This window comes from Rhinatrema bivittatum, chromosome 4 (genome assembly GCF_901001135.1).
Source record: "Rhinatrema bivittatum chromosome 4, aRhiBiv1.1, whole genome shotgun sequence".
Taxonomy (NCBI): Eukaryota; Metazoa; Chordata; class Amphibia; order Gymnophiona; family Rhinatrematidae; genus Rhinatrema; species Rhinatrema bivittatum.
Window position 1 is genome coordinate 206,660,439 of NC_042618.1, and position 17,057 is coordinate 206,677,495.

The window sequence follows — 17,057 nt, forward strand, 5'->3', positions numbered from 1 at the left end:
ACATAGCTTCCTGAAATATTTTCCTCCCAAGAGTATCTAAGGTTCTTGAATCCTTCATGGGGGCACAGAGAAATGGGTCCTAGATCTATTGGTCCTCTTGAGAGTGGAGCTATCGCACCACAGATTGGTGCGATAGTTGCTACTTTTTAAATTTGCGAGCCTTTTGGATGAGTTCATATCATGTCCACCTTCTTTTTTATGGGAGCCAATATTGGATTTTTCCCACATTTTTATCTGTACCATCTGAAGGATCTCATGAACTGGGACTATTGTGATCTCCTTAGGTGGCTCCATGAACTGGAGAATGTCAAGTTTTTTATTCGTGGAATCATTCTTCTTCAACAAAGGAAAGGGAATGGACAATCATTCTACGAATAAATCTGGCAAAGGAGAGGTTCTCTGGATGGGAGCTCCTTCTCTCTAACGGAGGTGAGGGGGAGATATGTTAATTCCTCTTTTTCAGAGACATCTCCAGATCTGTAGCCGTACTCCCAAGAATACTCTCAAAGTCTGACTGATATGCCAGTGGTGAAGTCCCAGATGGTGCCTGTCCCATAGACAAGGCCTCATAGAGGGGAGCATTTGTCTGCTAGGCTCTGGAACCCAAGGAACTCCTATGTCTTCCTCCCCAGAAGGATTCGAGATTATCACAGGGGCAGCTGCCATCAATGCCAATTCCCCTCTGGGAAATGGTATCAGAACCAGTGAAAGGCTGCCAGACAGCTGCAAGGACTCAAGCAACAATTGGACCTTGGCATACATCAGTCCTGATGCACTCAATGCTAGGGCACAGAGGCTGTCATTGCCTTGTTTAAGGCCTGTTGAATCTCTCTCTCCAGCTCCTCCTCAAAGATTGCAGATGCCAACACCAACTAGGAGGCAGGAAGAGTGGCCACATCTTCCTGGGAATCCAGAGATGTATCAATGGCTAACATTTGGACCCTTGAAGACTGATGTGGGTCTCCAGAGTGCATTGAGAATGAGCTTTCATCTATACAGGACCACGTTTGGAGACTGACAACATCCAGAATATCCCCCTGCTCCCAGCATCGTATACTGATGGAGACTGAAGCTGATGCTTCTTTGCCTTCGCTCAATAACAGAATCGAAGAGGTGGAAGCCATCACCTTCATTAATTTGGGAGGGGCAGGCTTGTCTCACTGGTTCTTCCTGAATCTCAATATAGAGGGAATATGATGCTCCCCCCATCGATGTCGCTGCATCACCAGCATCCAGTGCAGGTCCCAGTTTCACTAATGTAGATGCATCCAATGTGAATTCTGATGAATGGTCTCAATGTCCAAAGTGCTTTTTCATCAGCTCCAGATGGGACCAATGTCCCTTCAGTGTCATGGTCGCATACCAGCGTCACTTCTGGATGTCATGCAATGCCCCAGGCATAAGATACATTTATCATGGGGATCTGTGATAGATATAAATAATCCTGTCACACTGGGGGCACTGTTGGAAGCCACTGGCTTGCTTATCCATGACCAGACAAAAACAAGAGAAGCAAAGTCTAATGATTTGATGACTGCGAGCTGTCGGTGCCTGTTGGTGCACTCACTGTTGCACCAGTGAGGCACGAGGTTCAGAAAGGAAAGTGAAAAATAACTGAAAAACCTACCCAAGACACTAGAAAGGTGAGAAAAAGACTACGGAGCTCTTCAATGAAGAAATCCTACCAGTTTGTACTGAAAATAATAAGCAGCTGAAGCAGGAGAGTAAGGAACCACAACTGGTGGGCTCCATGAAAAGGAGATACTGAAGGTTCCCTGCATGGATGTGTGGCATAATGGAATGCCCAATGAGGCACAATCAAAGTTCTAGAAGCTTTAACATAAAAGTTCTGGACCACTCTCCATCCGTTGTCATTACCTACTGAGAGGGCTGCCATCCTGCTTGTCCTAAGAGAAAAGTGTGTCCCCCTTCAAAAGCACTTTGTTTCCTAACTATCTGCAGGCATGGCAAACCCTGACTTTGCATGCAGTATCCTGAAGCACTATTCACTCTGATAGTGGTCAGTAACCAGTGAATGTTTGGCATAACTAATCAATTTGATAGATCCTAAAATCTAAACATTTCCCCAACTGTACATTACACACGTTTCTAGAACAGAAAGCATTTAAAGTCATATACACAGATCTTTGAGTTTTATTCTACCAAGGCACTATAAGCAAGGAATGTTTTTGTAAGTATATTAAATATAAGGCATAGAATCTGGGGGTTGATGACACAGATTTTTAGCTGAACAGAATCTAAGAAACAACACTGCTGAAGAAAAATAGAACAAAGATTACCACAAGCGCTCAAAGTAGCATACCTCACTGGAGTCAGACTGCTTCCCTACAGGAATGTTCCTTACAGACTTCTCCAACTTATCCATCATCACACGAAAGAATACCAAAAATGTTTGCCTGAGGAGGGAAGAGCAGAATTAATTTTGTATAGTTGACTGTGATACAATGCCTACAGTGCATACAGTCCTAGCCAATACCAAATGATACTGGCCAGTGAGGAGAAGCTTGATACAGTTCCACAGCCCAAGCTTATACCTGGCATGATGACTAGTAAGAAGAGATGAAGCATAGCTAGAATACCCTGGCAATACCACTATTTAAGAAAAGGGGAGTGTACAGTTCCTCTGATGGCAAATATACCAAAGGTGTTCTCAGAAGATAGTAGTTCACCAATCACGTGACTGTCATAAAATGTTGGGGAGGGGTCATCAAGTGAAATGATGTTTTCACAGCTTTCTGGTAAATACTAAAAGTCTTTCCTACACGTGTGTGGGATGTGCAAGACTTCCTGCTCTGTGGTGGCTTTGCAGTGGCTCTCAGTTCCTATATAACCAAAATTACAGAAAAGATAGAACTACTTCCAAGGGTTCATTTGTGTGACTGGTGAACTGTCTTTAGACAACACCTGTTACAGATAAGCAGCTTTGTTTTCTCTGAAGACAAGCAGGTTCACTATGTCACGAGTGGGACTTGGTAAAGGGTAATTGCCTATATAAAAGAGTAGAACACAGTTGACAACTCGCAAGAAACATGATTTTGTTGGAGAGATTTCTTTTTAGGGCATATTATAAAATTAAAAAAAATAAATTTATAGTTTCGTTTTTCATCTGTCCATCCATCTGCAACACTGATGTCACATGTAGGCTATAAAATGAAACAGAAAGTGCTTTGGAAACAAAGAAAAGGAGCCAACATTGGGAGCAGTATGGCTGATGAGATCCCCGAGCTCCACTAACTGGATGGTGGATGGTCCCAAGGTCCTGATAACTCAAGGCCGGAGTAGCCACTGTGGAAATTTCCAGGCTTTGCCAGTTGAAAGCTGGAGGAGCCAAAGGCCATACATATGCAAGCCCTTTTGTTGCCTCTATCTCCCTAGTCTCTCCTCTAGCAGCTAAATGACCTGTCAGCTCTGCTGGCAGAGGTAGGTGGGGGAAAGCAGGAGGAACATAGGCGAGCGGGATTAGAGTGGGAAAGACTGAGAGTGAGGGGGAAGGTGAGAGACTATTGGGGAGTGGAGCGGCCAGGAGGAAAAAGAGTGCAGGGTCAGCGAGAGCATGGTATAGCAAAGTTGCTTACTTCTAAAAGGTGTTCTCATTAGAAAGCAGGACAATTCAGCTACACAAGTGAGTGACATCAACAGACAGCATCAATGTGGAACATGTTCTGACAGAGTTCTGAAAGATCTTGAAGTCTGAGCATGTTTGCGTGTTTCTGTGCATCAGCCACTGTGTGGGTCTTCTATAAGCTAAGCTTCAATTCCATGGGGAGGAGGGTGGTATTGTGTAGCTGAATTGCTCTGTTGTCTACAGAGAACACCTGTTACAAGTAAGCAACTTTGCTTTCTCCATGAATAAGCAATACTAATGTCAGCTATACAAGAGGGGGATTCTCAAGCTGAGGGTTTGTGAGCATGATTCTGTTACTTTGTTTCAGCAATAGACAGCTTGCAACCCAGAATTTGAAGAGGTTGGAGGGAGAGTTGAGAACCAAAGGCTCAATCTTTTCGGAATAAGCCTTAATCTGTTTAGCACAAGCAGACATTGACTTCCCGAGAGAGTCAAAGTCCAATAGAGTGCCAGTTTAGTCAAGATGGGAAAAGACTCACTGGAGGGACCAGGCCTAATTAAAAAAAAAAAAAAAGGAGGCACCCAGAGTAACCAAAACTGCTTGAGTTGCAGCCGCATTGAACACTCCAACTTCCAAAACTCAGGCAAGGTGTTGCTGTTCTAAAAAACAGGCCCTCCGGACATCAAAGACCCCAAAATATGAGAGTCTAGCTCAAATGCTGGCATCGCTGCAGCTCCCTCCCACCCAGAAACACCATGAACGTCATCAAGAAGTGCCGTGTCCAGCTCACTAGCGAAGCCAGGGCTTTGAGAAATCTTTTCCTCTAGCAAACTTGGTACTCCCTTGCACGGATTTGCATCAGGACTTGCCAGATCCATCATGGAAGACCTATGGACAAAGGATGAAATTGACTGCTGGCCTGGTAATACTGAGGGCTCAGGGGGAAAGACCCTCTCTCTCTCTTTGCTTTTGGATGGCATAAAATACATTTCTTACAGCAATCAGGTAGTCTAGCAGATGTCCAGGTCAGGTTCAAACCGCCATCTTGACTCCTCCTGTACAGTTTTAATTCAAGAAATAATAATATAGCCCTCCTGTAAGAGCAAAGTTCAGAAACCTTATAACTAATTGTAAATGCTGCCATAATGGAGTCTCTGGCCTAACAACAAAATGGATGCTGGCCCTGTTTTTCTCTACACTGGGTATGCAGACCTGAAATATCTTTCTCTTCAAAGAAAGATTATTTGCAGAGCAATTTACAAACAAGGAATACCTAATCTGTGAAAACACACAGACGAACAAGAACCATAAAAAAAGACTATATGTGTGGAAAACATAGATGAGCTAGACGTCCCTGAAACTGATTAACTATAAGAATCTCTCCTATCAGTAGCAGTGAATGTATCAGGATGATATTTACTTCAAACTTTTGGTCAATGCCTCTCCGACCAAGAAACGACCCACACAGTTTTAAGAAAAAAAAAACTGTGAAGAAATAGGACTATCTACACCAATCACATTGCTACTCATGGACTTAAGTCATTTGCATTAAGTCATTGAATAATGCAATTTTAAGCCTTTATAAGGCAGAGAACAAGGAAGAAATGGCGGAAAACACCGGAAGACCTGAAGCAGCAAGATATGCTCCCAGCCACTCCTCAGCCTTTATGGCCGAGCCCTTTTTTGTGCTCCTCAAGAGACAAGGAGAGTGTCCTATCTTGGCTGAGTGCTGTTCCCACAAGGCACAGCTGAATGTCTCAGCAGCCAGCAACAGAAGCAGATCCTGTGTCAGCCGTCCTGCTTAGCCTATACTGGTGATACTTTGGGGCATTTCTTTTAAAGCTTTTACCAGTGGGACTCAGATAAGACCACTTCTCTTACCAAAGTGCAAGTTAAAGTTAACTTGATTCTAGTGCCTTGCTGATAACTACTGCAGAATTTACAAAGAACAGAATTATTTTCCTATTTTAAAAGTTTTGCTAGAATATAACTCCTCTTTGCTAACCCTATTGTAATAATCTAGCTCTCCCCAAAATAAAACCCATTATTATAAGACAAACAGAATTGTGTACTTTCTTATATACTCAAAATAAAACTATTAGGGTGTAGTTGTATATAATTTATATGCTAATGACCGTATACTCTTACAATCCAGAGTATGAAGAGCTTGTTTGCCATTTTCAGCATGCAGTCTTGGAGAAAGTTTGGAAAAGTATGGATTAATTTAAATGAAATTGAGACTACTTCAGGAAAATATTTGGATGAACCTTTAGTGCCCTCCTCCCCCCCCCATTTTTTAAAATGTGCATATTGGAAGTGTGTGTGTCATTTAGGTTTGTAGCTCACTTGCTCTGTGTGTTGAAGTTACAGCTATCAAAATAGCACTTTCCAAGAAAAATGTTTAAATTTGTTGTTGCTAAGGGTTCAAAGGGAGGTTTTCATGAGTTGAGCAAGAATGACGTTTAAGTCCCATTGGGTAGGTGGTTCTTTTATTGGACAATGAAGATGAAATCTTTCATGAATCTAGATGCTGTAAGATGATGAAATATTGGGAGACCATCTGACTGTTGATGGTTTTTAACCCAGAATTAGAAAGAGTTAGCAAGTATTGTCATATACCTGAAGTTGGACATACAAACAGATTTTGATTATTTGTTGTACAACAAATGGAAAATCTTTTTCATTTAAAATTATATGATTTTCTCATGGAAAACTTCCTTGCTGCAATTCACTGCTGAAGGTACAGCCATAACATACATTAATTTGCTTTCAACATCCATGCCGTGAGAGTGAAAGATGGAAGACTGGGATCAGAAGAGTATTGCTGTGTTGCATAATCAGGGTTGGGAACTTGTGTAATTGGATGGGTTGAGTTATGACTAGACATTGAAACTATATTTGCCGCAGCCAAAAGGGTGCTATTAAGATCATCTGATCTTTTTCTTTTCTAAACTAGAGAAACATCTTGGCTATGAGCATACAGAAGGCATGGCATCCAAGGAATGGAAAATGTATTCACTGCCAGGCAATTTGGTGCTGGCCTTCTTGAATAGTAGAGGAGTACCTTGAATAGTAGAGGAGTACCTTGTGGCTGAACAGTACCTTGTGGCTGAACAGTACCTTGTGGCTGAACAGTGCTGTGAATAGATCTATTCACAGGATCCCCCATAGACAAATTTGCTGTGCTCTCATTCAAGGACAATTTGTGAGGTTGCAAACAAAGACTCAGGGAACCTGCTATTTGATTGTCTTTGCCTGGGAGGTAAATAGCATTGAGGAATACCTCTGATGGCCCTTTTGAGACATAACTCAAAGGCTATATAGGATAGCCCTATCAAGAGCAGAGGCTTCAACGTTATATGTTGAAGCCTCTGCTCTTGATGCGACACTTGCTGTCTTCTAATTTTTGCGTAAATTATTAGAACCCTTGCTCAGATTTAAGAAGAGAGACACACACTGATTCTTGGATATACTTGGAGTGAGGTATTGAAGGAACTAAAGACCTTTCTGGCGAGGTTCAATCTCATGACTGAGATCAGCTTCCCAGGACATTTGAGACCAATTTCTTGAAGCTGGACTTAAGTTCACTGATAAGGAAGGCATGAAGCCTGTTCTTCTTGGATCAGATGGAGCACATTTTGTGATGGTTAGTGATGGAAAAATATTGGAAGCTTCTGGCCTGCTTCTCTGATGGTGAAAAAATACAGAGGAAAAAAAGATCTGTGAGAAAAAAAAATGACGACCAGAGGCTTGCCTGAAGCCTTCTTTCTTGCTGAAAAAAAGCCCCCAAACAAACCAGTGTGAGGGGATGTTGGTTTCTATTTGGTAGAACAAATACAATTTAAAAAAAATGACTAAGTGTGGCAAAACAGAGGTTTTGCATACTTTCAGTTTATAGTTCTGCCCTGTGACACTTTACCCAGAGAGCTCATTTCCTGTGTGCTAGCCTGCTGGTGGTGTTTGACTTCTGTACTGAAATTCAAGCAGAGGTTTTGGATGCTGCCTTGTCTTAGAAGGTGGCTTGATCTGCATACACATTCCAAGATCCCTGAGGAAATGTAAGACTGAAACCCCCTGCAGTGTCACTGTCCAGAAAACTGTTAGTATTTTGTGAACTGATTGGCCCTGCAGACAGAAAAAGGAAAATTGGTTCTTACCTGCTCATTTTTGCTCCTGTAATACCACATATCAGTCTGGCAAATGGGTTTTGCCTCCCTACCAGCAGGTGGAGTCAGAGAAACAAAACTTTGAGGCACTGCTACATAACAGAGCGTGCCAGCTGCAGTCTCCTCAGTATTGACCTGTACCCAAGCCAAGATGTAACCCCAAAACAGGGAAAACTATAGGGTTGGAAACCCCCAAAACTGGAGCCCAAAACACTCCCAAAAACTAAATCTGAAAAACCCAAACCATGATCAACAACTGCCCAAATACCCTGAAACCAAAAAAACAAAACCACAAATGTAGGTAATACCAAACTATTTGGTTTTTTTTTTTTGGTTTTTTTTTGAAACCTTTATTTATAACATTTTCAATAACATGAAACAAATCACCAATCATCAGTAAAGCAGGTGTTCAATTTTTGTTCCCCCCCCCTTGCTTCCCTCCCGTCCCCCCCCCTCACCCCAAGCGCTAGTTAAGTTAGCAGATCAATAAATAATAATAAGAGTGATAATAATAAGAGCACGACCTGCACAAAATAGTAGCACAAACTTCAAATAGTGACTTCGTGGATAAACCGAGGAGATTCCTGCTTATCTTAATAGTAATTAAACATTTGACCTGGAAAAGTCAAAAGTCCATTAGTCCATGGATCACAGTGGTCAAAGTGATCCTGTACCGCAGAACAAAAGACTACCTCAAGTCTCCATGTTTGCAGCCAGTCCATGTGGTCTTCGGATGAGAGCTATGTTAGTCAGATATATGGAGAGCGAATGTGTGAAATCGACTTTGAAGAGTCCAAAATTAGGCGATGAGAGATAAAGAAACTGCGGTGTGGCATGGAGACATGGGAAGCACCTGCAAAGTCAAACTGCGGAGGCCAGTATTTTACTGCGAGCTCTAGGGTTCAAGGATAAAAGATACGGGTTCCAGATTTCCAAGTAAAGGTCATAACGACGTGGGGATGGCGAAGACTTTGCTGACATATGCTCGAAGATAGCAAGTCTGTGCAACCTTAATCTCCACTTTATCAGAGAGGGAGGTTCCCTCGCCAACCACTGAGTGAGGATTGTCTGTGTGGCTAACAAGAAGGCTTTGCAGAGGAATTGGCATGTCGAAGACTTCGGCGGACCGGCCAGCTGGTGTTTGATGAGATGAAGTAAGCATAGCTGCGGGTTCATAGGCAATGGTAAAGCCAAAAGGCCACTCAAATAATGAAGGAGCTTGGCCCAGAACCTCTGAATTACCACACAGTCCCAAACATTATGAATCAAGGTTGCATGTTCCGAGCCACATTTAATGCAAGCGGCTGATGGAGTCAGCCTCCATTTATAAGCAAGAATAGGTGGAATGTAGAGTCTATGTAAGAGTTTAAACTGGGTTTCCTTAAGCTGTACATTTTCAACACATTTGGTTATGCTTTTGAACCCATGAGTGATATGAGAGGGAGAGACCGGGCTATGTAAGTCTTGAGTCCACATCTCTGCCAATTTGGTAGCCTTATCCGAGATGGTCAAGAGGTTAAGTTTTTTTACCATAGTAGAGCATTTCCTGGTGGGCGATGTAGATGCGAGGAATTGATCCAATGGCTCGTAGAAAATAATAGTAGGACATGTCCGACTTCTTGTCTGCAGAAAGTGTCGGATTTGTAAGTAGGCAAAAAATGTGGCTGAGGGTAGCTGAAAGCGAGATTGTAAATCCTCAAAGGAGTGGAGATGATTGTTCACCGGATCCCATAATTGATGCACGCGGTTCAGGCCAGCCATTGCCCATTGCACAAAAGCGGAAACCTCCCAGCTTGGGGAGAACGCCGGCAAGCCCACAATGGTCGCAAAGGTGAAGGTCCCCCAGGTAATATGAAGTTGTGTGCATAGCCTTTTCCATGCCATTCGACAAGCTGTAAAGTAGGGAAAAACTTTAATATGCGCCGGTAGCACAGATTGTGGCGCCACCAATATATTGCACAGATCAAAAGGTTTACACCAGGCCTGAAGGAGGGATCCTGGAATCAAAATTTCCGTGGCGGCAACCCAATCCTGAAGATGACATGATAGCATAGCAACATTGTATAAATGTATATTGGGGCACATCAAACCTCCCTCCGACAAGGGACGCATGAGCTGCGACAGACTAAGTCTGGCCTTTTTCCCTTTCCACAGAAATCGGCGAAGTGCCTGATGTAAGTCCGTGATGTGTTGACGTTTTATCCATAAGGGCAACATGTGTAATATATATAACCATTTTGGAAATTCAATCATTTTGAAAAGTTGTATCCTCCCAGAAAGCGAAAGCGGCAGGTCCATCCAATCGTTAAGCTTCTTCTTTGTTTTGGCAAGTAAAGGTGGGACATTGGCATCATAAAGATTATTAATATCAATCGGAATGTGAATTCCCAAATACTTCATCGTGACTGTTACCCACCGCAACGGAAAGGTCCCCTGCCAGCAACTGCGCACCTGATTAGTAACATCAATAGCCTCAGATTTGTCTATGTTTATTTTTAAACCAGAAAACTGACCAAAGAGAGTTTGCAACTCCAGTACCCTGGGCAATGAGGATAAGGGATTAGTAACAAATATGAGCACGTCATCAGCGAATGCCGCGACTTTAAAACAGATTCTTCCTATTTTTAAACCCTCTACCACCGGATCTGAATTGATAGCCCTGAGAAGGGGATCTAATGTGAGTATGTATAATAAGGGGGAGAGCGGGCATCCCTGTCTAACTCCTCTACTTAACTCGAAAGGGGCAGAAAGTAAACCGTTAGCCACAATGATGGAGTGTGGCTGCTGGTAAAGTTTGGATATGTTTTGGACAATCGACCCTTGAAAACCAAATCTTTGTAAAACAGAAAACATGTACTCCCAGTTTACCCGGTCGAAAGCTTTCTCAGCATCGAATCCTACTGCCAAGGCTGGGAGCGCATGTGTCGTGCAATAAGTCATAGCAGCCCACAGACTTAAAATATGTTTACTAGCCTTCCGGCCTTTAACAAAACCCACTTGACTAGATGAGATGAGAAGGGGTAAAATGGCACTCATCCTGGTGGCAAGGATCCTGGCAAATAGTTTAACATCATAGTTTAAGAGTGAGATTGGGCGGTATGAAGCTGGGCTCAATGGGTCCTTACCACTTTTTGGAAGTACTGTAATATAGGCCATAGTAGCTTCCGTAGTGAACCCTGTATGTGCTACCGAAGAAAAATAAAGTTGAAGGGGCCCCGCAATATCAGTTTTCAATAATTTATAATAATCCGCATTAAGACCATCCAGGCCAGGGGCTTTGTGAGATTGGCTGGCCTTTATTTCGTCCCAAATTTCTCTTTCTGTAAATGGGGCGTTCAGGAAATCCAATTGATTCGGAGAAAGAGTAGGCAAGGACATAGAGCTAAAAAAATTGTCCTCAATTTGCTTCGCTTGGGGTCTTGGTTCCTCTGCATACAGAGTTTCATAAAATTCCCTGAATAATGCACAGATTTTAGGGCCTGACGTGTGTCTGGCACCTAGCGGATCTTTAAGAGCTGCTATAAAAGCTGTTCCTCTATGTGCTCTCACTTGGTTGGCCAACAACTTACCCATCTTATTGCCAAACCCATATAATCTATGGGCGTGGAAAAGAATGTCATGCTGTGTTCTCTGATGGATATAACAATTTAAGGTGATCGTTAGGTCCCTGTAATTCTGTTTGGCTTGGGGAGTAGGATGGGCTATCATGACCTTTTTCGCCTGGTGAACAGCGTGACTTAAATCAATTAATTGTTTGCTAGCGGCTTTTCGTTGTCGGATAACATAGGCAATCACCTCTCCTCTCATAGTAGCTTTCCCCGCTTCCCATAATAAAGTTGGATTATTTTGATGTTGGGAATTATGGTACATGTAGTTATCCCACTTCTCTTTAAGATATATTTTGAAATCTTTATCCTCAGAGAGATGATCAGGAAAGCGCCATCGCGCCTTAGAAGTTTTTGGGCCCCCAATATATGCCTCTATCCATATTAAAGCGTGATCAGAACACTCTGCAGGCCCAATTTCTGCATTAGCTATTTTGTTAAAGCCGTGTGGCGTAGTGAATATATAATCTAGGCGGGACATTGAGTCATGTGCTCGAGCAATGTGCGTATAGTCTCTCTCTTCTGGGTGCAATATTCGCCAAGGGTCTACTAGTTGCAATTGATTACATAGAAATGGAATCCCTTTTCGGGTGGTATGCCTAGAGTGAGAGGATTGAGTGGATCGGTCTATAGTCGGGTCTGCCACTTGATTAAAGTCACCAGCCAATAGGACCAGCCCCCTGCTATGTTGAGTAATGAGTTGAGTTAAACTTGTGAAGAAACTGTGCTGGTATACGTTTGGCGCATAAATACTACCCAGCGTGACTTCTTCACCAAATAGTTTCCCTATGGTGAGCACAGAACGCCCCTCCCCATCCGCCAGTACTTGAGTCTCCTCAAACACCACACTCTTCCCTACTAAAATGGCTACTCCTCCTTTTTTGTTCAGCGCAGGAGAATAAAATACCTTACCCACCCAGTCCCGGGACAGTTTCTGGCTTTCTAAAGCGGTCAGGTGTGTCTCCTGCAGAAAGGCTATCTTCGCCTTGTGCCGCCTCAGGGCTTGTAAAACTTTAGCCCTCTTAACGGGCGAATTCAGACCCGCCACATTCCAAGAGACACAACGAAGCTTTTCAGCCATAGTTCCCCTCTGAGCTGACCATGTAGGGAGTCCTTAGGCCATAAAACAGAGCCCGTGAAGCGCACCCCTCCCAGCCTAGAGGTACTGCTACCCGGGTCCATAAGCTCATGTTCTGGTACCAACTTGGTCTATATAACATGTCCCCATACATCCACAAAACATGTAATACTAGTGCATAACATAAAAGAGCGCTCCCCCAATACCCCCCCCCCCCCCCCTGTCCCCAACCGTATAGAGATAATATCCCCTATCTCCCTCGTAAAACGAAGGACGAAGACCACAATTGTGCCATACCGGCTCCCCCGTCAACCATCATATATAAAGTAATTCACCGAGCCCAAAACCGTACCAAAAAACAAACAGAGCTGGAGTTCTCTATTACAAACATTGTGCGGAGAGAAGAATTACTGGAAATGAAACTGGTAGTGCTTATAGGTCCAATGTCTATTCCAGCTTTATGGAGGAGTGGTGTCACTCGCCAGATAATTTTTGGCAGCATCTACTGAATCAAAACTCTGCCAAGTCCCATTATGTTCCAACCGAAGTCTGGCCGGGTATTGGAGCATAAACCTGATTTTTCTGTTCACCAACTCGGCACACAATGGGGAATATTCTCGGCGTTTGGCAGATACAGCCGCAGAATAATCTTGGAAGATCATGATTTTGCAACCTTCATACATTAGTGTGACAGTGCGCCTAAAGGCTTGTAGGATCGCAGTCTTATGACAAAAATTTAAAAAACGTGCAATCACCACCCTAGGCCTCATGGCGTCTGGTTTTTTGATCCCCATTCTGTGCGCTCTTTCCACATGAACGCTGCCCAGGAGCTCCGTTAGGCCCAATTCAGTGAGCAACCAGGTTTCCAAAACTTTCGTCAGCTCTCTATCAGGCACCACCTCGGGAAATCCAACAAATCTTAAGTTATTTCGTCTGGACCTATTTTCTAAGTCCTCCACTTTATCTTCTAGGGAGTGTACCTGTTTTAGAAGCTTTTCTTGTTTTTGCAGGAGGGTTTGAGTTTCCGTTTCTACATCAGCTATGCGCTGCTGCGTGTCAGCCACTTGAGTTCTTATTTCCTGTAAAGTTTCATTACCGGAGTTAATTTTTTGAGCCAGCTCCGTAAATCGAGGTTCCAAGGCATGTACCACTGCTTTTGTAACCTCTCCCACAAGGTCCGTAGGTTCCGTCGGGGCGCCGGGGCTCGGAGGTCCGGCGGCCATTTTGCCATCAGCCTGCCGACTCGTGATTTTTTCTCGGCGTTGCGGCTTGGACGCCATCCCGGAGTCACCACTGTTGAAGAAAGAATCGAGGGTGGTTTGAAATGGATGTACGTCCGCTGGAACCGCCACGATGCACGGAGAAAGCGCCGGTTTAAAGGCTATTTTGGACGGGGGAGCCGGGAGCGCGGTGAGCGTGCTGTCTACCCACTCATCAGGTCACGTGGTCTCCTCTTGGTTTTTTAAAGAACCCACAATGCTGAAATTATAATTTGCCAAAACATATATATATTTTGTGTGTATATTTACATCTGATTATTCAATCCTTCTGTGATACACACAAAGTTAAAAAAACAAAACAAACTTATTTTCAAAACATTTTTAGAGCATTTTTTTTAATAGAAAGTTGTGGTAATTTCATAAAAGTGAATCAAAGGGTACCATCCAGGTTACCCGCATTCTATTTCTAATCATGAACATACCACCTTCCCCCTTGTTTCTGAAATATTACCAAAATTCAAAAAGTTAATTAAACATGCTAAATTTAAACAGTGAAAAAATTATAAAAAGAATGGAAATTGTCCATGATGTCGTCTCTAAATTGTCTTGAATAAAGATGTTATCTATATAAGTTCTTAAAATTGTTTAACAACCGAAAAGACACTGTTGAAATTACTTAGTGGGACCATTTCCCGTTGTTTGACGATACCAAATTATCCCATAGTTATGCACACAAAATTTATGAAGTAATACTTAGCTGGACAGATGCTAATGAAATTACTTGGTAGCACTCTTTCCTGATGTGGCCAGGTTTCGGAGTCAATCCTTCATCAGGGGTAACAGCTCACCAAATAATCTGAACGTCTTTATTTTCTCACGGAGCACTGTTTAAGCTTCCTGTATGCAACTTTGTTGAATATCTGCTCACTTCCGAAGTGCTGCGGTCAACTTCACTTCAGGAGTGAGCAGATATTCCACAGAGTTGCACACAGGAAGCTTAAACAGCGCTCCGTGAGAAAATAACCTTCCAAGTGCAGTCCCCACTTTTCAAAAGCCAAGCCGTGAGACAAAAGTGATCCTCTCAATCTGAAAATATGGGCCACCTGATGCAGCAACTTTGGTAGATGAGCCAGCCAAAGGGATCCGACCACCGCCAGATGCACCAGATCTGCAAACCACGGACACCACAGCCACTCGAGTGCTACCAACACCACTGAATCGGGATGTGCCTCTATACACCTCAGAATTCAACCGACCAGAGGCCAAAGAGGAAATACATACAGCAGGATCCAGGCCCACCGAACCGACCTCTCTTCTGCAACTGAGAAACCTCTCTGTCTTTGCGTTGAATCGTGTCGCCATGAGGCCCAGCTGGGGAACACCCCCACCAGGCACAAATGCGGTTCCAAGCCTTTTGGGACAACTCCCATTCCCCCAGGTCCAGTTGCTGCCTGTTGAGGAAGTTTGCTGGTATGTTTTCCGCCCCTGCGACATGTGAAGCTGCTATGCCCTCGAGATGGGGCTCTGCCCACATGAACAAACACGGGGCCTCCAGTGCTATCGCCCGACTATTCGTCCCGCCTTGACAGTTGATGTTCGCCACGGTTGTCGCAGTGTCCGAAAATGTGCGAACCTGCATCCGTGGAGACCGCCACCCAAGGCTGGGGGTTTCAGGTCCATTCCCTTCATCAGATTGTGCTGAGACAGCCACCAATAGAGTCTAGACCTGGATTCTTATAGCAGGGGCAATGGCAGATGATATTGACCCGACAACGGGTCCCACCTGGACATAGAGCGCGCTGCAGAGGTCTCATGTGCGCAAACACCCATGGAATCAAATCTAATGTGGATGCCATGGAGCCAAACACTTGAAAGTAATCCCAAGCCATTGGCAATGTAAGACAAAGCAGGCGTGTCCTCTGTGCCTGCAACCTCTTAGTGACTGCAAGGTGTTCATTACCCACTGAAGCTACCTCTCTAACTCCTCTTCAGACTTTGTTTGAATGAGCCAATTGTCCAGGTATAGATGAACCAGAACTCCTTCCTTGCGTAGGGCCGCAGCCACCACCACCATCATCTTGGTGAAGGTTCATGGCGCCATCGCCAGTCCGAAAGGAAGGGCCGAAACGGAAAATGCTGACCCAGCACTATGAAACTTCTGATGGTCCATCCAAATCGAAATATGAAGATATGCCTCCTTCAACTCCAGGGATGCCAGGAACTCTCCTTTGCGGACTGCCACTACAATCATGCGCAGTGTCCCCATACGCACCTTCTGCAGGTCAAAAATGGGACGGAAGGTACTCTCCTTCTTGGGAACCACGAAGTAAATGGAGTACCTGCCCTGCCCTTGTACCTTCCGCGGCACGGGCACTATGGCACGTAGATCCAGTAACCTTTGCAGGGTCCACCATACAGCCTCCCGCTTGCTGTGAGACACCACGTGAGACTCGAGAAAGGCCTCCCTTATCGGGCATAAAAATTTGAGAGTGTAGCCGTCTCTTATGACCTCTAGCACCCAACGGTCCGAGGTAATCCTGGTCCACGCCACATAAAAGCTGGACAAGCTGCCCCCTCTGGCTTCTATGCAGGAGTGGGACACCCTGGCTTCCTTGTGTTGACTTTTCACCACCGGCCTCTTGACCAGCAACATCCCTGGAGCCTCTACGGCCTCCACGAAAGGACTGCTGGCAGTTGCCCATCGGCTATGCAGATGAGTTGGAGGTGGTCCTACCAGACTGAAGTTTCCTCAAATCCCTGAACCAGGTTCGAGGTGGGAACACCTTCTTACTAGTGTGCTTAATCTCAGGCAGCCTGTTCCCCTTAGATTCCCCCAACATCTTCATCAGCTGTTCCAAATCCTCCCCAAAAGAAGCTTCCCTTTGAAAAGGAGATTACACAGCTGAGCCTTTGACCACATTTCGCTGACCAATTGCACAGCCACAAAAACCTGCGGCCACCACCACAGAGACCATACCCCTGGCTGACGTGTGAACCAAATCATAGAACGCAACAGCTACATAAGCCATCCCTGCCTCTAAAACGAGCTAACTGCAGGGCACCATCTCCTGTCAAACTCTGATCCTGTGCTTTCTGCACTCCATACAGACAGGCCCTCTGCATCAAGCTAGCACAAATGGCAGCCCAAAGACTCAGTGCAGGAACCTAAAACATCCGCTTTAGGTGAATCTCCAACTTGCGGTCCTGCACATCCTTCAACGGCAGCCCCCGCTACTAGGATAGTCATCTTTTAAGTGACCGCCAACACCGCAGCATCCACCTTCAGTACCCGGAGTATTTCCAAAGTCTCCTCCATGAGTGGATATAGCTTCCCAACCAAGAATGGACTAACCCCCTCGCTATCAGACTTCTCCTGAGTCGCTTTAACCCCAAATTCCTCC

General features: G+C 44.4%; 1 protein-coding gene across 3 annotated transcripts in view; it reads right to left on the bottom strand.

Moving 5' to 3' along the window:
• FANCD2 (FA complementation group D2) overlaps positions 1-17,057 on the bottom strand; it is a 536,781-nt gene that overhangs the window by 71,352 nt on the left and 448,372 nt on the right. For all 3 annotated transcript variants that reach the window (XM_029599610.1, XM_029599611.1, XM_029599609.1), the window contains one exon: positions 2,324-2,417. In XM_029599610.1, coding sequence (XP_029455470.1) covers positions 2,324-2,417 — 94 coding nt within the window. The remainder of the gene's footprint in view (positions 1-2,323; positions 2,418-17,057) is intronic.